At 43.9% G+C, this 22,093-nt stretch overlaps 2 protein-coding genes across 3 annotated transcripts in view; one reads left to right on the plus strand and one right to left on the minus strand.

Moving 5' to 3' along the window:
- The first annotated feature begins 1,088 nt into the window (after positions 1 to 1,088).
- Positions 1,089 to 12,649, plus strand: LOC146617720 (protein Z-dependent protease inhibitor-like). Of its 2 annotated transcripts, none has more exons than XM_085372023.1 (6): positions 1,089 to 1,161; positions 6,351 to 6,675; positions 6,746 to 7,027; positions 7,344 to 7,617; positions 7,774 to 7,921; positions 9,110 to 12,649. In XM_085372023.1, exons 2-6 carry the CDS (start codon positions 6,390 to 6,392, stop codon positions 9,290 to 9,292), a joined length of 1,173 nt encoding a protein of 390 aa, XP_085228149.1. In that variant the 5' UTR covers positions 1,089 to 1,161; positions 6,351 to 6,389; the 3' UTR covers positions 9,293 to 12,649. The 2 variants fall into 2 exon arrangements, with proteins under 2 accessions (XP_085228149.1, XP_085228148.1); XM_085372022.1 differs by having other exon boundaries at positions 6,384 to 6,675.
- Positions 12,650 to 12,885: 236 nt separating this feature from the next.
- The window catches only part of ppp4r4 (protein phosphatase 4, regulatory subunit 4), a 29,432-nt gene continuing 20,224 nt past the window's right edge, over positions 12,886 to 22,093 (minus strand). The window contains exons 10-25 of the mRNA XM_085372021.1: positions 20,642 to 20,784; positions 20,433 to 20,552; positions 20,212 to 20,289; positions 19,987 to 20,070; positions 19,751 to 19,924; positions 19,540 to 19,645; positions 19,285 to 19,432; positions 19,060 to 19,204; positions 18,914 to 18,952; positions 18,753 to 18,824; positions 18,614 to 18,677; positions 18,463 to 18,540; positions 18,308 to 18,398; positions 14,290 to 14,351; positions 13,817 to 14,207; positions 12,886 to 13,205 (exon numbers count right to left, since the gene is read on the minus strand). Coding sequence (XP_085228147.1) covers positions 13,160 to 13,205; positions 13,817 to 14,207; positions 14,290 to 14,351; positions 18,308 to 18,398; positions 18,463 to 18,540; positions 18,614 to 18,677; positions 18,753 to 18,824; positions 18,914 to 18,952; positions 19,060 to 19,204; positions 19,285 to 19,432; positions 19,540 to 19,645; positions 19,751 to 19,924; positions 19,987 to 20,070; positions 20,212 to 20,289; positions 20,433 to 20,552; positions 20,642 to 20,784 — 1,841 coding nt within the window. The 3' untranslated portion in view covers positions 12,886 to 13,159. The remainder of the gene's footprint in view (positions 13,206 to 13,816; positions 14,208 to 14,289; positions 14,352 to 18,307; positions 18,399 to 18,462; positions 18,541 to 18,613; positions 18,678 to 18,752; positions 18,825 to 18,913; positions 18,953 to 19,059; positions 19,205 to 19,284; positions 19,433 to 19,539; positions 19,646 to 19,750; positions 19,925 to 19,986; positions 20,071 to 20,211; positions 20,290 to 20,432; positions 20,553 to 20,641; positions 20,785 to 22,093) is intronic.

Here is a 22,093-nt window from a genome sequence, read left to right on the forward strand (position 1 = left end):
ATTAAAAAATTACCTGTTTCTCAAGTATCATTGTGACTGTGTTATTGCACTTACATTATAATCAATCAGCTCCCTTTTGTCCACTTACAATATATTTACAGAACTATTTTTGCATTTGTTGCAATTTCAGCTGTCCTCTTGGTCAGATTACTCTTAAAAGATATTTTTAAAGTCAATATTTTTTTTTAAACTGCAAACATAAAGGATACATAAATCTCACTGCCAAAAACTGATTGCGGCTTCTACCTTGTTACAGGAATGTTGTTTGTTGCTCAAGATGACGTGATATCATTCATGAGGGATACATTTGATATATGTTTCACATATTATACACTAACAAGAAGGCAGTTTTTGGCAGACAATCACCAGTGTGGATGGTACAGCCACATTTAGAAAAATAAAAAGCCATTATTGGTCATTTTAAGAAATAGCAGTGGTAATGTGCAGATTACAGCTGTTGTTTCAGGACAAAGTGCCGCTGTGTTAGCGAGGACGTACTTTCCGTTGTAGTAATAAAGGAAACAATTTGTCTTTGGAATCATAAACACAGGGCGGAAATCAGAATGAGGACGATGAAGCAAGCTTCGTCTGATCAGAAGGAAAACACAAATGTAGAAGATAGGATTTGTGCAAAACGAAATGTCTGGTAATGGAGATATGCGAGGTTATCGATGGTTACACCCTCGTGCATGAACGAGGATGGATGATGTATCACTGAGGGACTGATCGCTTTGTTTCACTGACACGAGGAGGGGACAGCAACGTGTTATCTCCACATTCCATATATTGTTCTCATACCCTGTCGTATGATGGTGTTTTGTGATTCACTGAGTGAAAAATTCCACTCTGTCATCTTCTCCAGGTAAGGGGCACAGTCTGTTACCATGGTAACTGACGCTTTCCGGAAGAGAAAAACTTGCGTTTCTAGAACGTGATGAACACCACAAAGCGGGGTGAGATCCTTTATGACCGATCAGCTGATCTTATTGAGTTTAAAAAATAGTTTGGTTTGACGTAATATAAAGTTTCGGCTTTTATTTTGAAATGGGCGTGTCGTACTCTGAGCTGTAGTTTCCGGTGAGGGTCGGAATGGGAGCTGGTCGGTGATGCACATCGCGTGAAGCTTCAGATCGAAAATCAGAGATTGAACATCAGCTGCAGGTCAGACCCAGCGTGTTTGTTTCCTGTCGGTTGTTTGCTGTTGTTTACAGCGGTAGACTCGATCATCAGTAAGATTTGTGATTGATTTTCTTCCTGTTGTCAGCTAATCAGCGATCGATCAGTGATCGAGAATTAATTCACATTAAAAGTCTGATCAGGAAATGGAAACAAAAACAAATGACGTCACGAGATGTTAAGGGCGTGGCCCTATGGACCGATGACGTGGTCGATCACCTGTTCATGTGATTATTGTGATGTCGTGTTTACCTCACAGGTAAGGCCCCGGGCCCTATTTCAGGAAGCCGGTTTAGTGCAAACTCTGAGTAAGTATACCCTGAGTTAACGAAAACTCTGGGTTTTCGGTTTCACAAAGCGAGTTTAGATTAATTCTGAGTGAGTTACTATGACGACACACTCCGTGAAGCTGACCTGCCCCCTAGCAGGTTTACTTCAACTAACCCTGACGTTCTCCGCCTCTTTGTCAGAAACCTGACTGCAGGAAGTGTCAGACATGGCCTGCCCCTTCCTTGAAGAGCCAGTAGATGTTGAAGCCCAAATTCTCCGCAGAGCTCTCCGCCGGGAGAGAGTGATTAGAGCGCGTTTGGACATTTTATCATTTCCTGATGATTTCCTGTGTGAACGTTACCGTTTTTCAGCACAATCTATAATTTATTTGAATAACATCCTCAGGCCTAATATTGCTCATGTGACACATCGCGGACATTCTCTCAGTTCTGTACATATTATTTGTATTGCACTTCGTTTTTTTGCAAACGGGAGCTTTCTGTATAATATTGGTGACGCTGAGCACGTTTCCAAGGCTACCGTCTGTCGGGCAGTCAGGAATGTTACAGTTGCACTGAAACGTCTCCTGTACTCGTTTGTGGTGTTCCCCGGTCATAGACCCACAAGATTTATCAAAGAAGGATTCCACAAAATTGCAGGTATCAGGATGAACAAAACTTAATTCATGATGTGGTGATACTTGAACTACTACTTAAATTTTACATTTATTCTCACGGTTCCCAGGCGTGATTGGCTGTATAGATGGCACTCACATTCCAATCAGGAGCAATGTGAACAGGAAGTCTTTCCACAGCATTAATGTACAGGTACATGGTTCCCTGTAGCATTTCAAACTAACAAATTATGTCATTATAGTAATGGATGCTAATTTGTGTTCTCTGCACTGTGAAGATCATATGTGATGCTGCCAACATTATCACAAATGTGGAAGCCAACTGCTCAGCCTCTGTGAGTGGTGGTGGTGGAGGACCCCCACCTGTTTTTCGGGCCTCCGCTTTTTTCTAGTGGCTATAATGGGTCACATTTGAGCATACAGAGTAAGCAAATATGTACTTGTAATGTGCTCAGATAATTTCAATAAGTGCTTACAGAAAGAAAATTAGCCTCTAACTGCAATTGATTTACATAGGACAAACAGACAAAGCACTATGGCTCATAATACAATTACACCTTACCTGTTTGGACTATATTTTTATATTTCATTTTTACTTGCTGCCAGGAACGTTTGGGGCCTGTTGGGTTGCACCTGTGCTCACATCACATCACAAAATAAAATGTATAAAATAAAAAATAAAATAAAATGTAATAAAATAACGTGTTAAATGGGTGTAAATCCCTAGATCAATGTTTAAATTAACACTCACGCATTGACTCTGTCGGCTATATTTTGCCATGCATGCTCCCTTTCTTTTGCAGCTGAGGCTGTGTTACTTTTTTTCCGCAAAATTTGCATGTTATCGGCATATGCTGCCATCAGAATTTCGGCCTCAAGCGCTGTAAGATACATTGACCGCGCCTTCTTTCCCTCCGTCTCCATGGTGACTCGCTTAATCTGTGCTCCACTGATCAGGGCTTTATGTATCCTCGTGCGCTCGCTTAATTTGGGGTTAAAGCAACTCTGCGTTGATTGAACTAATTGTTATCAGCCTTTCTGAAACCGAATATTCCGAGTTGGACAGTTCAGGGTTACTCAACCCTGAGTATCGTTTTTAACTCTGAGTTTTCTAAACCTGCTTTCTGAAATAGGGCCCAGGGGTCCGTTCTTCGTACCTCGCTAAGTAAGTTAGCTGGATTTGATTGTTGACGATTTCGCGTGACCTTGGATCGTTCGGTTCTCCGAAGCTCATCCGGGACTTGCTGTCATAGCAACAGATCCGTAAGCGTAAACCTGCTTGGGAGCAGGCTTACTTTATGTAAACTGGATTAGATCGCGGCCACTCAGGTATGTCCGCTTCATTTATACGAAAGCAACAGCGATATTTTACCACTGTTTGTCCATAAATAAATATTATCAATGTAACTAAAGATAATGCAGCACTTGATTCTTTTATTGATTTCATACAGATACATACAGGTCATTTCCTTAAAAAAGGGAAATGTACTATTAATCATTCTATTTCATGTATTTGATTATTTCAGATGTAATTCATATTTTAGAGTTGTAATTGTAAGTTACTTCATGTAAGCAAGATGAGAGACCACGGCTATAAAAGCGAAGGTGGATTTGGGAAGTCTGTCGCAGCCACCCATTGCGGAAGGTGCAAGATTGATAAGGAGAGTTTTCAGAATTCAGCGTATATTGCGGGATAGACAGGATCCTTTAGCTCAGCGCGACAGTGTGCTCATAGAGAGATATCGATTTTCCCGTGAGGGTATTATTTACTTAACCAACTGGTTGACGAGGGGGTGCAGGACCACCACCTGTCTTTTTTTGCTCTGCCCTTTTCCTGGTTGCTGTTATAAACAAACAAACAGATTATTTCAGGGTCTCTTTTCAAGAGACTAAAAGCAATATAAGTGATAAATATTACCATGCTGTAGAATATTCTTATATTTCACTTTTACTTGTTCCCATGTTCTAGTGGGTCCTGTTGTGGCTCTAATGTGATAGAGGATATAATGTAATATAATATAATATGATATAATGTAATATAATATAATAAATGTACCCTACCGCCTACTGGTGTTGGCCAGAGGGGCCGATGGCGCGATATGGCAGCCTGGCTTCTGTCAGTCTGCCCCAGGGCAGCTGTGGCTACAACCGTAGCTGCCTCCACCAGTGTGTGAATGTGAGGGGGAATGAATAGTGGCATTGTAAAGCGCTTTGGGTGCCTTGAAAAGCGCTATATAAATCCAATCCATTATTATTATTATTATTAAATTACTTACGAGTTTAATTTGTCAGCAACTTTCTGCCAGCCTTGCTTTTGCAGCCTTTGCAGTGTTCCCTTGCATTTTAATTAAACTCTGAAACTCCTGAAATCCCTCAATCAAGAGTTCTTGCTCTGCTGCCGAAAAATACTGAGCGCGCTCCTTCGACATTTTCGCTGACCAATCAAAGGGTTGCCAATCAATGTTTCTACTATCGATGCGTAGCTCCTGTTAAGCCACCCAGTGATCTCACATTACTTCATCCAGCTATACTAATCGTCAACAACAGGTGTGTTCGGAGAACCGGGATAGCGAGGTCAAAGTAGGCGCGATGATTTGATCTTGGATGTGTCATTTGATCTTGGATGTAGTAAGCGAGGTACGAAGAACGGACCCCAGGTATACAGTGGGGCAAAAAAGTATTTAGTCAGCCACCGATTGTGCAAGTTCCCCCACCTAAAATGATGACAGAGGTCAGTAATTTGCACCAGAGGTACACTTCAACTGTGAGAGACAGAATGTGAAAAAAAATCCATGAATCCACATGGTAGGATTTGTAAAGAATTTATTCGTAAATCAGGGTGGAAAATAAGTATTTGGTCAATAACAAAAATACAACTCAATACTTTGTAACATAACCTTTGTTGGCAATAACAGAGGTCAAACGTTTACTATAGGTCTTTACCAGGTTTTTACACACAGTAGCTGGTATTTTGGCCCATTCCTCCATGCAGATCTTCTCGAGAGCAGTGATGTTTTGGGGCTGTCGCCGAGCAACACGGACTTTCAACTCCCGCCACAGATTTTCTATGGGGCTGAGGTCTGGAGACTGGCTAGGCCACTCCAGGACTTTCAAATGCTTCTTACGGAGCCACTCCTTTGTTGCCCGGGCGGTGTGTTTTGGATCATTGTCATGTTGGAAGACCCAGCCTCGTTTCATCTTCAAAGTTCTCACTGATGGAAGGAGGTTTTGGCTCAAAATCTCACGATACATGGCCCCATTCATTCTGTCCTTAACACGGATCAGTCGTCCTGTCCCCTTGGCAGAAAAACAGCCCCATAGCATGATGTTTCCACCCCCATGCTTCACAGTAGGTATGGTGTTCTTGGGATGCAACTCAGTATTCTTCTTCCTCCAAACACGACGAGTTGAGTTTATACCAAAAAGTTCTACTTTGGTTTCATCTGACCACATGACATTCTCCCAATCCTCTGCTGTATCATCCATGTGCTCTCTGGCAAACTTCAGACGGGCCTGGACATGCACTGGCTTCAGCAGCGGAACACGTCTGGCACTGCGGGATTTGATTCCCTGCCGTTGTAGTGTGTTACTGATGGTGACCTTTGTTACTTTGGTCCCAGCTCTCTGCAGGTCATTCACCAGGTCCCCCCGTGTGGTTCTGGGATCTTTGCTCACCGTTCTCATGATCATTTTGACCCCACGGGATGAGATCTTGCGTGGAGCCCCAGATCGAGGGAGATTATCAGTGGTGTTGTATGTCTTCCATTTTCTGATGATTGCTCCCACAGTTGATTTTTTCACACCAAGCTGCTTGCCTATTGTAGATTCACTCTTCCCAGTGTGGTGCAGGTCTACAATACTTTTCCTGGTGTCCTTCGAAAGCTCTTTGGTCTTGGCCATGGCGGAGTTTGGAGTCTGACTGTTTGAGGCTGTGGACAGGTGTCTTTTATACAGATGATGAGTTCAAACAGGTACCATTCATACAGGTAACGAGTGGGGGACAGAAAAGCTTCTTACAGAAGACGTTACAGGTCTGTGAGAGCCAGAGATTTTCCTTGTTTGAGGTGACCAAATACTTATTTTCCACCCTAATTTACGAATAAATTCTTTACAAATCCTACCATGTGGATTCATGGATTTTTTTTTCACATTCTGTCTCTCACAGTTGAAGTGTACCTCTGGTGCAAATTACTGACCTCTGTCATCATTTTAAGTGGGGGAACTTGCACAATCGGTGGCTGACTAAATACTTTTTTGCCCCACTGTACAGCACAGGTTCAGGCTTTGTTTATCTAACACGCAGGACGCCATGACTCACCCGGGCCCCATCTCATTGGTCAGCATTGTCCTCATACTCCTGCTAAGCCCCGCCTCCTCAGAGACCAGTGCTCTGCAGGACCTGATCAGCAGGAACGCGGACTTTGGCGCCCGTCTGTACCGAGTACTCGCCGCCCGCACTGACGAGAACGTCCTACTGTGTCCGTTCACTTTGTCTGCTGCTCTGACAGTGCTGCTGAGTGCCACCAACGGACAGACCCGCGAGCAGTTGCAGGCGGGACTTACGCTGACCAGGCTGGACGCTCAGACACTCCCAGGTGGGTTTAAGGTCAAGGGTCACCAGATTCTGGTTGTGGTTCAGGTTCTAAGTGGTGCTCCTGTGCTCAGATGTGTTTCAGACTCTGAGGAACGCCATTCCGACAGTCTCTCTGCAGCAGGGTGCGGCCATCTTCCCCTCTCAGAGTGTCCAAGTGGCCTCGTCCTACCTGAACCTGGTTCAGACCAAGCTCGGAGGCACAGTTCAGGGTGTGGACTACACAAATGCTTATGAAGCCATCAACACCATCAACCAGTGGGCGCTGGAGCAGACTGTAGACCAGGTCCAGGATTTCATTTCCGAAGTGGACCATCAGACCCAGCTGCTGCTCGCCGCCGTTACAGCCTACAGAGGTATGTATCATCTGCCAGAGGGCAGGACTTAGAGTGTTGAAGCAGTCCTGCGAGGCTCCACAACTCCACCTCCTCAGTCTTTGAACTAAGGTGTGACAGCTCTTTTGATTGTCCTGTGTTCTTGATCCACGCTCTGCCGGTATGCCGATAGCATGGAGTCCGCATCAACATGCTTAAAATCTCCACACCAATTAAAGTGTCAGGACGTTAATACTGTAGGTCACTAACAGTCCTGTGCATGACTCCTCTGCTGGACGTCAGAAGAACTGCAGCTTGTCTCAATAATATGTTCAAATAAAGTTTCTGTGTGTTTCAGCAAGCTTCACTCCGCCCTTTAATGCGTCGTCCACTCAGGACGAGCGGTTCTATGTGGATAGCTATCATGTCGTCATGGTTCCGATGATGTTTAGGGCCGATAAGTACTTGCTGGCGTACGATGCTGCGGTGAAGGCTGGCGTGCTGAAGCTGCCGATGACAGACGGTGCAGCCATGTTGGCCGTGCTTCCCGATGAAGGTGTGGACGTCACCGCCGTGGAGGAGGAAGTTACGGCTGATAAGATCCAGGCCTGGATCCGCCAGCTGAAGAAGACGTGAGGCCCTCTTCCTTTCCTTTCCTTTCCTTTCCTTTCCTTTCCTTTCCTTTCCTTTCCTTCCTTCCTTCCTTCCTCCCTCCCTCCTATACTGTTCTTCCTCCCACTGGCTTCTTAATTAAAACCAGGAAATAAATGTTCTTCTTTTGTAAATAGGAAATTGGAGGTACAGTTTCCTCGCTTTTCATTGGACCGTTCATACTCACTTAAGGATGCACTGCAGACTCTTGACATCACCCAGGTGTTTCAGGATGACGCTGACCTCAGCAACATGGGTGGAGCTGAAGGGTCCAAACTTAAACAGGTGAGTGTCTGCCACATTAAGAGCTGTTTGGATATGAGGCATCTCCACCTGGAGGGGGTTGTGATGTCATCACAACCACCTGGAGGGGGGTTGTGATGACATCAAAGGGCAGAGTTCAGAATAAATTCTCTTTATGGTTAAACCTGTAATTCCAGGTGTTGGAGCTATTTATTCTTTATTTTTATTATTTTTGAAATTTGTTAAAGCTTGTTGTTGGTTTACTCATATTTTCGGGTTGTTTGCTAGTTTAATTTGTAGGTTAATACTTCTTTTTCTTTTTTTGTTGTTATTGTTTATCTTGTTAAGTCAGGTAGGAAGAACTCTAGGACCATTTTCTGTAAGTAAAAGGACTGGTATAGGACCAGCATGCACTGGGGTGGGCCTATGGTTTTTACCAGTTTTTCCTTCCCACTGTTGCCAAAGTGGCATCATATGACTGTTGGATTTTTCTCTGTATGTATTATTGTAGGGTCTACATTACAATATAAAGCACCTTGAGGCAACCGTTGCTGAGATTTGGCGCTGTATAAATAAAAAAACAAAAAAACAAAAAACAAGAGCCTGGAGCATCTAACATCCAGCCAAAAGGGGTAAAAAGTTGCCGGTCAATCACTTTTTATGTGATCACAAGCGTCCCCTGGGTCATCATCCTTTCTGAAACATAGGACTGAGCCCTGAACTGTGGTCAGAGGTTAGGAAGCCCTTTTCACCACCAAATTTCATAAAGGACTAGAAACCTTTTTGCCCTCAGTTATCTCCTTCAAGTTGCCATTACAGAGAATACAGGTTTAAGTCATTTCAGTGTTCGCTTCACTTTTCAGACCCAGACATTACGTCCATATTTTAGAGTGTCCATGGTCACAGAGATTTGATCACCTGATGATGACATCTGTGTTGATTTATTCAGGAAAGGTTTAAATCAGGGGTGTCGAACTCCAGGCCTCGCGTGCCGGTGTCCTGCAGGTTTTGAATCGCACCCTGGGTTAACACACCTGAATCAAATGATTAGTTCATTACCAGGCCTCTGGAGAACTTCGAGAAATGCTGAGGAGTCATTTAGCCCTTTAAATCAGCTGTGTTGGATCAAGGACACATCTAAAACCTCCAGGACACCGGCACTCGAGGCCTGGAGGTGCCTAACCCTGGTTTAAATAATCGAGATTCTGCTGTGGTTTCTTCTCCACTCAGGTGTATCATACGTCCGTCATCTCCGTTGAAGAGAGCAGCAGTGACACCAGCGCCGGAAATGCAGTGTTCTCCTCACCTCCTCCTCGACTGACATTCAACAGACCCTTCATCTTCATCATCTACCATCAAAGCACCAGTGGCCTGATGTTCATTGGCCGAGTCAACGACCCCACCTGCAAATAAATGGGCCCAAACACCAACCCAAGCCTCCCCGGCGGCAAACAGTCACCCCCCCCCCCCCCCGTCCCATCTTCTAATGATGTCCTGTGACAAATATTAGCTAGATATATAACAGCGATTTACATTATTAATTCTGTTAGCGTCCCATTAGCGGCTTGTCTGTAACATTCTCTCTGACATCTGACTGTAACATCTTTATCATTATCAATAAGAGCACAGTCACACTAGGAAAAACAATGGTTGGAGATCACGGTGTGACCGTATGCAGTCACCTTGTGATCTCTGTGAAGCTTTGAGATGGTCACTTTGAAGACAGAAAGTAGTTATTAGAGGAACCACTCCTACTCAGCTGCTGTCTTCAGGCCAACATTGGTGGATTAAGATGTGATAAAGGGTTGATCAATTAGTAAGAAGATTTTCATATTTTGGAGTTCTGTATCCACAGTAAGAAAGCGTCGCTATGAGGGCATCTCTAAAGAATTACTAGGTAAATGGTTCTAGAGCTGCTTTAATGGACCCATAAAGAAGAACAGACACACTCCTGAATGAAAGAATCAACACCCGTGGTCCATGGTGATGTGATACAGAGTTGAGTCATTTTCATTTTATTCCCTCAGACTCTGAAAGATTGCCTTTGATCTCAGTGAATGGAGCAAGACTCCTTCCCAAGTTCACAGTTGAGGCAGGAATGCAGAAGAAAAATCCTTCATCAAAGCGGTCTGTTTTCTTAAGAATCTACTGAGTATAAATTTTTATCACTTCTTTCTTTAAACTGGCCGCATTTTCTGTTGTTGCAGTTTGACACATACATGGCACAGCTGGATTTAGTTCTTGTGTGGTAAACATTTGTCTTGTATTTGGAGAATGCGTAAGTCTTTGCACGCATTAATTGAACCCATTTAACATATTGTGACGTTCAAACATTCTAAAACACTGACATGGCCACATTAATAGCTGCATGTTGGCAGAGATACATTTTGCATTATGGCCTATTGAGGGAAGTAAAAGAAGGAAATATGAATGTAGCTCTGTGTGTGCGCACACGTTTTTGTTGTGTACTGATCTCTGTGAAGAATAAAGACTTTTAAAGCCACTCTGCTCTAAAAGGCAATAGGACCTTGCATCCACAGTGTGTTGGGATTCTCCTTCTTCCTCTCCTTGATGCTCCATCAAGTTCAGTTTTGCTCAGTTTAAGTCAAATCCCAGTATTTGTCTTGATGCATGCTCAATCATCTAGTTAAGGAAATCCCCAAAAAGTTGATTCTGTTCATCTGGACGTTTTCAGTGGGAGAAACGTTTCGTCATCATAAGGTGACTTCTTCAGTCTCAGCTGACTGCAGGTTTCCAACCTTATAAACAGTACATTTGCACAATAACTGAAACTAGCCCACTGAATTTCTCTCTGTGAATGGTACTCATGGCTATTGATCAATAGTGGTTGACCAATGGTCATGACAAGTTGCATATAATTGATCAAGGAACTGACCTCGCAGCCCATTATTCAGTGGGCTGGTTTTAGTCATTGTGCAAATGTACTGTTAGGTTTTGTATTGTTGATTGTCATTTATGCTTAGAAATATCTACTTATATATGCTTAGAGTTTTATAATTAGTTGTAGATTGGTAGAGGTTTGATCCTTGATAGTCTGCAAACTTTGTGTGCATTAGAGAGCACTCTGGGAGCATGGGAGAGGTCGTACCTTGTCTTATTGTTTTATGGTAGGATAAACGTATCTATACCTGTTTTAGGCTAAGTGCCTTTTGTTTAGATGAACTGCTGGACTTCCAGACCAGCAGGTTTAGGGAAGTCATTTATGGGGTCACACTCTGACCCCACACACACACACACTTACACAACACACAGGCAACGTACTCTTTGTTTGTATGTAGACGTCATATGTTAAATATGTTAATGAACCTATGTATATTCATGTAACCTCAATAAAAGAGCAGTGTTACGGGGGAGTGGACGAGAGCAACTGGGGTCAAGCGAAGGAACGGCGTTTGTCCGGTTCTCTCCCGTGCACGAGAAACATGAAGAACTTTGCCTACTTCGTGTCTTGCTTGCTGTGTAATTATATTGTCTTCAACGTTCCAGCGAATAGGTTTGTAGCTTGAACCTATCATGTACTGTTTATAAGGTTGGAAACCTGCAGTGACTTGAGACTGAAGAAGTCACCTGATGATGACAAAACGTTTCTCACTGAAAACGTCCAGACGAACAGAATCAACTTTTTCAGAAGTCCCAGTATCACTGTGGAGCAGGGATATGTTAGGGTTAACGCTCAAAGTGAGTACTGAGTAAAGTGCGACAGGACAGAGCCAAAGTTTTAAGGCTGAGTAATTTATCCATGTTGGCAATCTGTCTGTGTTTATAAGTTAGATGATTGAGTGATAGGTTGCCGGATTACTTACAATCAGCCCCAGACGTGAAAAGAATTCAGTGCAGTCATTGGCTGATTTCTCCTGGTCACATGAAGGTTACTCTCCTGTTTTTTCCTCTAGTGTGACTGAGGCCATAGTTTCACAGAGAATATAGATAATATTCATCAGTAATTTCAGTAAGTTAGCTCTGATATTTTATTTTTGTTTGTTTTAACTGTTGTTTTTTTTAAATTCTTTTCCACTTTTGAAACTTCTATGTGAAACTCTGATGTAGACCTCTCCATCAGCTGCACATTGTGTTTACAGCTGATTAGCATGTTGTGTATCCTGTGCTGTTGCATTTATATTAAACCTATTTAACGTGAATCCTCCGCAGTACTGATGTGTTCATAGGTGCTCACCTGTGGAAGAAGTATTCTCAACCTCCGCTGATGTACAAATATCAAGTAAAAGTACTGCATTACATGTAGGGTTTTTCAGTCCTGGTTTGTTCACCGTGACTGGTGATTGATTATGTATGACTTTGTTAGATAACCAGTAAGGAAACGTGTTAATGCTGCAGGTGGAGTGGGATTGATATTCACTTTTTTCTGATCTTTGGATCATATGAACTTTTATTGAAATGACACTATGAGAGAAGCTCAGAGAAAAAAGTCACAGGACAGCAGCTGAAACCTTTTACCCAGGGGTGTCAAACTTAAATGAGCTGTGTGCCACTCCTGGCACTGTCGTCTCATTGGAGGGCCACTTTAATGTTCAAGTAGTACAAAACAAACAAACAAGAAAACACCCACAAATATTTCCTAATATGTAGTGTTTGTTTGTTTGGTTTTTAAAAAAAATTCAAATATTGTATATTGACAAGACAATTTTTTTCTCTCTCTCTTAACTAACGGAAGCCTTTCATTGAATGACCAAATAAACATGTTGGTCCTCTCTTTCTGGCTAGACATGTGGCAGCACTTCTGCTATCATTTTGTTCATATTTAACAGAATAAAAATGCAGTGTACACATTAGTTTTTGACTCTCACTGAACTAACACAGCCAATCCCTCAGCATGTTTGTACTCTGGTCACATTGCCTTGCTGTCCATTTTTGGCTTTTTAAAGAACTTGTTTTAACATTGCACTCAACAACAAACAAATCCTCCCTAACAAAAAAAGTAACTTCACAGATCAAACTGCATTATATTTCTTCACATTAACATAGGGAGCCCCCCCCCCCCGGGCCACGAGTTTGAGACCCCTGCTTTAACCAATAAGAACACAGCAACAATTTGTGGGTGGACTCTTTTACTGAATCAATCAGGTGGCAGGATGAGATCATCAGTCTACACAGTTCTCAATAGATACAGGTAGAATCAGACTCCCCTGTCTCTGATGAGGTCCTGATGTATTCTGGGTAATGTCCTGAAGCTGAATGGAAACTCTTTTCTGAATGCTGACTGGCTAATGGCCTAGTGGAGGTATGATGATGTCATCATCTTCAGTCTCGTCCCGATTGGACGCTGAAAGAGTTCGACTTCCTGTTTCTGCAAAATATGAGAAAATGAAACCAGATCAGACTTCTTACTCAGTAGCCCTGAGATCAGCTGATCAAAGGTCAATCAATAATCAATAACTTTATTGCTTTGCGTTCATCTGTATGGGCAAAGAAAACCGCCATCATGGTGGTTAGAAAATAAAAGGTGGGGCCTCCTAAGGAGCTGAATTCTGGATCATGGTGAAGGATTTATGTTTAAACTTTAAACAGGAGTGTAATGGGAAAAGATAATAAAGTGTAGATAAAAAATAAACTGTGGATCAAACAGTTTACGATGTGGTTCTTATCTCATGGTAATTCTGTGGTGTCCACAGATGGCTGTTTCTGTCCTCTAATAGATTGACTACTGAAAACTTTGGACAGTCACCGAAGTTTAAACCATTGTTTAATATTTGCAAAGATTTAAACATCAGTAGAAATTTGCCCTTACATTAACTGTCCTTACATTAACTGTATGGAGGAAGAAATAAATAACAGAGCTCTCTGAAAGTTATCCTCAATGATCCTCAAAACTGTTTGGTCCCAAAGCACCTGAACTCACTTTTTCTAATTCCATGTTGTGGAACAGGACCCAGGTTTATGCTAGAACAAAGAACTTACATGGATAGCTTCCTGGACTGGCCTTCCTTCATGCCGCACCCCCGATCCATTGTTTTACTGCGCTGATCCAAGGTACTGGTCCTGTGGTCTCTCTGCTCTAGAGTACTGGTCCTGTGGTCTCGCTGATCCAAGGTACTGGTTCTGTGGTCTCTCTGGTCCAATGTACTGGTTCTGTGATCCATTATATTGTTCCTGTGATCCATGTTAACTGTCCTGTAGTCAAGTGTATTAGGCCTGTGGTCTCTCTGCTCTAGATTACTGGTCCTGTGGTCTCTCTGGTCCAGCGTACTGGCCCTGTCCAGGAGACTAGTGGTGTTGCTACGGATCAGGACTGGCATGGAGGAGGCAGACTGGGCTCCCATGCTGAAGTGAGCTGTCCTTAAAGAGTCATCTGTAAGAGACATGAAAACAGTAAAGACACTCATATAGAGACTGACTTTGAAGTCGATCAGGCCTGAGTGTCAGTAAGCTACCTTTACTGGTCAACATGGAGGCCTTCCCAGATGCAGATCCACTGCTCAGCTCTTTGACCTTCCTGAAACACACAATTGATAAATCAACTAGAATATAATGGACTTCTGGAACCTGACGCCAACACACACCCATTCTCAAACCGATGGATGCATCAGAGTCAGGTTGGATTTTGGTGTCTTTACAGAAGATACATAAACATTACTGTTTTGAAAATGTGAAGCTGGGTGTGCTAGCTAGCAAAGTGTGGAGTAAGGTCTTTCTCAGAGCTTGTTTAGAGTTAAAAAAAAGTTTCTAATTAAAAGAGCTAATTTTATACAAACCAACCTAAAAAATTTCCAACACACACAAACACGCTAACAAGATACATGTTCATCTGTGGATTAATCAGTGCCATAGAATTATAAGTCTTTACAGTCCAAATTAATGAAAATACAGTCCAAATCAAAAGTTTAAGACCACTTAAAAATGGCATAAAATCGCATTTTGCATTGTTGGATCTTAACAAGGTTCTAAGTAGAGCTTTAACATGCAACAAGAAGAAATGGGAGTGAGACAAAACATTCTTTGAACATGCAATTTATTGAAAACAACGCCTAAACTGAAACAGGCTGTTACAGCTGATCAAAAGTTTAAGACCACACCTGCAAAGAACCCCGTAAACCCCCCAAAACAGAAATCAAATTCCAAACATGAACTCAGTAATGAGTAGCTTCACCGTTATTGCTGTTCATTTCAAATATTCGTATTCGTTGCGGCATGCTTGATGCAAGAGTTTCCATGAGGTGTCTGGGACCATTCTCCAAGTGGTGAAGACGGCCACATGAAGGGCATCTACTGTCTGGAACTGTTTTCCATTTTTGTTAAGTACCCTTACCATCCGTCCTGAAAGGTTCTCAATTGGATTTAGATCAGGGGAACACACATGATAGATGTTATTTTACTGGAAGAAGTACCTTGTCCTGTGGACATTGTGTACTATAGCATTGTCTTGTTGAAAAATACCGATTGTTAGTACACAGACGAGTGTTCTCAGTCATGAAGGATGCTCTCTGCAACATCTGGACATAGCCAATGGCCGTTTGACGCTCCTGCACCTCCTGAAGCTCCATTGTTCCACTGAAGGAAAAAGCACCCCAGACCATTATGGCGCCCCCTCCACTGTGGCATGTAGAAAACATCGCAGGTGAGATCTGCTTGTCATGCCAGTAATGTTGGACACCATCAGGACCATCAAGGTTAAATTTTTTCTCATCAGAGAATAAAACTTTCTTCCACCTTTCAATGTCCCATGTTTGGTGCTCTCTTGCAAAGTCCAAATGGTCAGTTCTGTAGCGTTCAAGGAGACGAGGCCTTTGAAGACATTTTTTGTTTTTGAAGCCCATTAGTCTCAGATGTCATCTGATGATTATGGGGCTGCAGTCGGCACCAGTAACGCCTTAATTTGGGTCAAGGATCTTCCAGTGTCTTGACGGACAGCCAATTGGATCCTCCAGCTCAGTGCTAGTGAAATTTATTTGGATTTTCCACTTGACTCTTCTGCTCCATAAATCTCAGGATCATTTAAGAAATTCCAAATGACCGTCTTACTGCATCCCACCTCAGCAGTGATGGCGAGCAGCAAGAGACCCTGCTTATGCAGTTCAACAACATGACCACGTTCAAAAAGGGAAAGTTTCTTTGCCTTTGCCATCAGAATGTCATGACAGTGTGACCTCCTGACAGAAAATGACAATGAATCCACATTTTTGGCCTTTTAAAGGCATGTGGTCCTAAACTTTTGATCAGCTGTAAAACAGCCCATTTCAGTTTAAGCATTGTTCTCAATAAATTTAATGCTCAAAAAATTGTTTTGTCTCACTCCCATTTCTTCTTGTTGCATGTTGAAGCTCTACATGGAACCTTGTTAAGCTCCAGCCATACATAATATGAGTTTTTGCCATTTTTCAAGTGGTTTTAAACGTTTGATCAGGATTGTATGAAGCAGGGACCCTGACATTACACACAGGATACTGAGATGGTGCCTACTGCTACCCCTGATAAGGTACCTGTTGAATATCATTTAGATAAGAAGGTATCGGGTCCGCGAGATCTTCAACGCCGGCAGAGCTTCAACAGCATTCCAAGGGAGACTGGGGACATTGAGTCCGAATGGACCATGTTCAGCGTCTCCATTGCCGAAGCTGCTGCATTGAGCTGCGGCCGCAAGGTGGTTGGTGACTGCTGTGGTGGTGATCCCCGAACCAAATGGTGGACACCAGAGGTGAAGGTATCGACAGGCCAAGCGGAATGCGGCACGGGCAGTGGCTGAAGCAAAAATTCGGGTGTGGGAGGAGTTCGGAGAGGCCATGGAAAAAGACTTTCGGACTGCCTTGAAGAGATTCTGGCAAACCGTCAGGCGTCTCAGGAGGGGAAAGCGGTGCTCTACCTGCACTGTGTATAGTGCTGGCGGAGCGCTGCTGACATCGACTGAGAAATTTGTCAGGCGGTGGAAGGAATTGGGATTGGGACTGCGGCTGCAGTGATGCGGACACTGCACCCGCCCGTCGTGGTGAAGAGGGAGCTGAGTGTAAATGCGAAGCTCTCAATTTACCGGTCGATCTACGTCCCTACCCTCACCTATGGCCACGAGCTGTAACCGAAAGAACAAGATCGCGAATACAAGCGGCAGAAGTGAGCTTCCTCCGAAGGGTGGATGGCCTCCCTTAGAAATAGGATGAGAAGTTCATGCCATCCGGGAGGGGTTCAGAGTAGAGCAGCTGCTGCTCCACATCGAAAGGAGCCAGCTGAGGTGGTTCGGGCATTCGACAAGGATGCCTCCTGGGCGCCTCTTGGGTGAGGTGTTCCGGGCATGTCCCACCGGGAGGAGGCCCCGGGGCAGACCCAGGACATGCTGGAGAGATTATATCTCTCGGCTGGCCTGGGAACGCCTTGGTGTTCCCCCGGATAAGCTGGAGGAGGTGGCTGGGGAGAGGGAGGTCTGGGCCTCTCTGCTTAGGCTGCTGCCCCCGTGACCCGGCCTCGGATAAAGCGGATGAAGATGGATGGATGGATGGTATTGGGTCTTTAAGATAAGATGGAGCATGATTATTCAAGACTTTTATGTGTTAAGTAAGGATTTTAAGCTTGATTCTGGAAGCCAGTGAAGGGAAGCCAATACAGGAGAAATATGCTCTCTCTTTCTAGTCCCTATCAGTACTCTTGCATTTGGATTAACTGAAGGCTTTTCATGGAATTTTTAGGACATCCTGATAATAATGAATTACAGTAGTCCAGCCTTGAAGTAAGTAAATATTTCAAATTTTAGAAATATTACACAAATGGAAGAAAGCAGTCCTAAATATTTGTTTAATATGTAAATTGAAGGACATATCCTGGTTAAAAATAACTCCAAGGTCCTCACAGTGTTACTGGAGGCCAAGGTAATGCCATCCATTGTGTATCTGTTGCCATAAGGATAATGTTTATATAATTTTTTGTCAATGTCATAGCTGTAATTGCAAGTGGAATCTGTTACTTTTTTTTTCATTTAGTTGAAATGGTGCTGATTTTATTTTGAAGGTCAAGCTTGCCTAAACAATTATTGCACTGCTCGTGTGTGAGAGTGGGTATAAGCTACCGGTAAGCAAGTAGGAAGCAGGAACGTGCAATGTGCTGGGTAAAAGCTTTAACTAAAAAAGTGGACAATTGTAAAGAAACTTCAGAAGAATGGCAACCAGTTCATTTTGCGACATGCAGCCAACGAGGCATTATTAGCATGATCTTTTTTTTACTGTAATAAATGTTATTTTACATGTGGTCTTATTTTGTATTAATGGTCTTTACTTTGTCAATATTATATATAATATTCACAGTTGGTCACAGATGAGATCTTTGTATAGCAGAATTCAAACCTCAGGCTAGACTCAGAATGACCTTTGTATCAGCCTTGTTAATACAGAGACACACATTTTTTCTGTGCTGCAGAAGGTTTACATGTATGTAATTAAGGGTGAGGGTGGAGGAAGTTGATGTTCTTACAGAGATCTGTCTGAGGTCACAGGTTTAGATGTTGTCGGCTGACTGGTGAGGGACCGACTCCGTGACAGCTTTGCCTTTCTCATCTCTTTACCTGCACAGAGAGGAGATCATCATCACCGTCATCACCATCATTAACATCATCATCATCGTCTCACCATAGGAGGATGAGGCGCCTGCAGATGAGGACACAGACATGGACTTGGTGGCAGATAGACTGGTCTTGCTGTCTCTTCCTGTCAAAGAAACATGGTTTACAGACTGAACTGCAGGTCTAAATTTCTGCTGAGACTGCCCCCCCCAGCTCACTTTTTCTCTCCGGGTGTTTGTCAGAGTTCAGTTTTCCTTCATTCTGCTGCCTCTCCAGCTGTTCCTGACAACACAAAGACATTTTTATAACAAAGCAAGGCAGCTCAGGCTGTAGTCTAGTAGCAGGTCTCAGACTCACCATCTCCAGCAACAGCGTCTCCTCCTTCTCCTTCTTCTGGTCCAACAAGTCCCTCTCCTGCCTCTTATGAAACTGTCCACAGACACAAGACATGAAGGAGGTTAGAGGTCAGTAGTAAACCTGTATTCTCATTTCAGCTCCATGTTAAAGCAACTTCTTACAGGTTCTGAGAGGTCTAGTTTGTCCAGTTCCAAGACTGTCTGGAAAAGACGATGGAAACATTGATCACCTTCATCAACAACACAGTCAGAATCTGAAGTCTGCAGACCTGAATATCTGGAATAGTCTGGACTCTGGTAGGCGTTACCTTGCGAATCATGGCCACCACATCTTTGTCTTTCTCTTTGCAAAGCAGCTTCTGGACGCAGAAGTCAAGTTTCTGTAGCAGCTGTTTGTCAGCTGGCAGACGAAGCGAAGAACGCAACCTGGGCAGCAACTGGCACAGCTTGTACCTGAGAGCCAGAAAGGTGTGTTTAGTAGGATGTCGGACAGATTTGCCAATGTCTCATTGGACGAAATGAGTATGATGTACCTGACATTGGCAACTGGGTCATGGACTAGCTCCAGTGCTGGAATCAGGAAATGTTTGTTGAAGTATTTTCTGGAGAAAATCTCTGTGGCAGTTTCACAAACATCTAGGAACCTCAGACGATGCCAGTAGCTGCGTCCCTGAGCCAGATCTGAGATTATCAGATTGTCAGCATTTACATGTTAGCTGCATTCCTATTGATGTTCTGCTGTTCAAATATCAGAGTAAAAGTGCCAGAAGAACCAGAAATGTTCTGACCTTGTATGAGTCGCCCCATCATCTCCTGACGCTGCTCCTGTTTGCGGTTGTAGCGCAGGAATGTGCAGAATGTGCGAGCTGCCGCCTTCTGTACCGGCAACACTTTCTGCAACCAAAACAGCAGTGTTATTGTCACAGGTTCACCTGTGGGATACTATGGGATATTGTATGTAGCATGCTGTGACGTGGTGTGGCATGTGGCAGTGCTCACATTGGTGGTGAGGATAATGAAGATGCGAGGTGAGAAGCTCTGGTGTAGCAGCTCTCCAGGAAGCAGTCTTGCCAGGCAGCTATAACGTTGTAGCAGCTTCTCGTGAAGCCGCCAACGTAAGGAACGTCCAATCTTCTGTTCAGCTAACAGTAGTCCTGCCATCAGATCTGGGAACTTGATTAAAGGAAGCAATGAGAGATAAACTAAAGTGAAAATGAAAATTTTTATTTTCTCACCTTATTGTCCAACGTCTGGTTCTCTCCTCGTGACAGAACTGCCTCCAAAGTTTCTTCTACATGAGTCATCAGAGCATCCAGCACCTCAAGAGAAAATCCAACATAACACTTTATTCAAATAAAACCTGATGTATGATTTTCTAAACTGTGACATCACAGAAAGTTATTGGCATTTGGCCCTAAATCCTGATTGATGAAACAGTGATAGTGGGCATTGCCGCTCACCTCCAGTGCATCATCCTGAAGCAGACACAGAAGTTCTTTGTGGACCAGCTGGACTTTTGAACCAAGCAACTTGACCACCTGACAGCAAGGTGGGAAAGGAAGCAGTCAATCAGAGTGAGGCAATCATTTAGCAATTTTATTTGATCATTTATGTCTTTCTTTCTCAGCCAAAAGGCCCAATCCCTGAGGATAGACCATCTGGAATCAGGCCTGGATCTCACCTGGTGGAAACTGGCTGCTGCGCTGCGCCGGACACAGACCTCTGGGTCACTACAAAGACTAGAGAAAGAAGGGTACAGCTCCGATAGGAAATGAGCTGTGTCTGCAAAAACCACCATAGCCTGCATGGAGAGAAGAGGAAGTGACCCCACCACCTAAAGAGCTGACGAACTGTGAGTGTTTGTCTGTGGGTTTGTGTGCACATGTGTACCGGCAGGTTGTAGCAGCAGTTGCAGCGGATAAGCGTGGATTCGTTGTTGCTATCAGTCTGGTTTCCATCAGTCTGCAGTCCAGTGGTACACATCTCCTTAAATGTCTGCAGTAAATGACTCTTCTGCTCATCTAACAGTGAGCCTGAAACACGATCATCAAACAGTATGATCCACAGAAGTGATCTAAAACAGAGTGTTTCAGATCACTTCTGTGGATCACAACAGACTGCTCTTTTCAAGCACTCCTTCCAGGTTCCTGTCCCTCAGCAGGCAGTGTTCAGATATTCTGCAGTGCTGGTGTTCTATAGGGGCAAGGCTTTCACACCGGGTGTCACGGTCTGGCTGGGGCAGACCGTATGTGTTGCAGAGGAGGACTCAAACGCAGACCAAAACGTGGTGTGGATTAACAAAACAAGCCGTTTATTGAGGTTAGCAACGAGGGTACAAAATAATAGGGCATCGGTGAAAACTAAACAATAACCTAAACTGGGTGAACTAATAACAAAACATGAAAAACCTTAACCATAGTGAACTGACATGGGTACCCGGAGATGAGACATGGATGAGCAGACGACCTGACAATGGCATGAAGAAAACAAAAGGCTTAAATACAGACATGAGGTGATCAGGGGAAGTGGCGACACATGGGGGAAAACAGCTGACAGACATAAACCTAATGACAGGACCAGGAGAGGAAAGCTAAATACAATAAACAAAGAACACATGACATTGTCAGAATAAAACAGGAAATACTAAAACATGACAACACAACTTAACAGACCTAATATGTGATGAATAAATACAAAACCCCAAAACATAGAAAACCCAGGAACAATAACTGCCTAAACTAAAGGCAGATAGGAAATAACACAAACTAAATCACATAACAAAATGAGACAAATACAAACATGAACTCAGAGCGCTGGGTCAGAGACCCAGCCTGTGACAGAGCCCCCCCCCCTCAAGGGCGGATTCCAGACGCCCAAAACCTCGAAAAACAAAACCAAAAACAACCCACCAAGGGCGGGCGGTGGGGTCCAGGACGGAGGGCCAGAAACAAGGCCAAAAAAACCAAAATGTCCATCAAAATCACAGGAGCACAGGGAACAGTTCATGACTCCTCAGGGGGCCGACCCGGAGGGTGACGGTCCAGAAAATCATAGTTCATGTGATCAGGGGGCCGGCCCGGAGGCCGACGGCACAGAAGTCCATGGTCGAACAGTTCCGGGGGCCGTCCGTGCGGACGGCAATGGTGGCGACATGGAAACCGTTCAGGGGGCCGACCGTGCGGACGGCAACGGCGTAGAAACAGTTCAGGTGGCCGACCGTGTGGACGGCAACGGCGTAGAAACAGTTCAGGTGGCCGACCTCGACGGCGGTGACGTCCAGCAGGTGGCCGAAGATTCCCAGGTGCAGAGCGAGGCTTGGGCGGCGGCATAACAGCCGTAGGA

This window comes from Diplotaxodon limnothrissa, linkage group LG15 (genome assembly GCF_057381915.1).
Source record: "Diplotaxodon limnothrissa isolate DT_005_m linkage group LG15, D_limnothrissa_male_GT1.1, whole genome shotgun sequence".
In the NCBI taxonomy this organism is placed as follows: Eukaryota; Metazoa; Chordata; class Actinopteri; order Cichliformes; family Cichlidae; genus Diplotaxodon; species Diplotaxodon limnothrissa.

Bases quoted from the DNA above. Each gene is read 5' to 3' on its own strand.
- LOC146617720 (XM_085372023.1), top strand. From the start codon at position 6,390: ATGACTCACCCGGGCCCCATCTCATTGGTCAGCATTGTCCTCATACTC. The intron at 6,676-6,745 runs GTGGGTTTAAGG...TCCTGTGCTCAG, and splicing joins GGACGCTCAGACACTCCCAG to ATGTGTTTCAGACTCTGAGG. The intron at 7,922-9,109 runs GTGAGTGTCTGC...TTCTCCACTCAG, and splicing joins AAGGGTCCAAACTTAAACAG to GTGTATCATACGTCCGTCAT.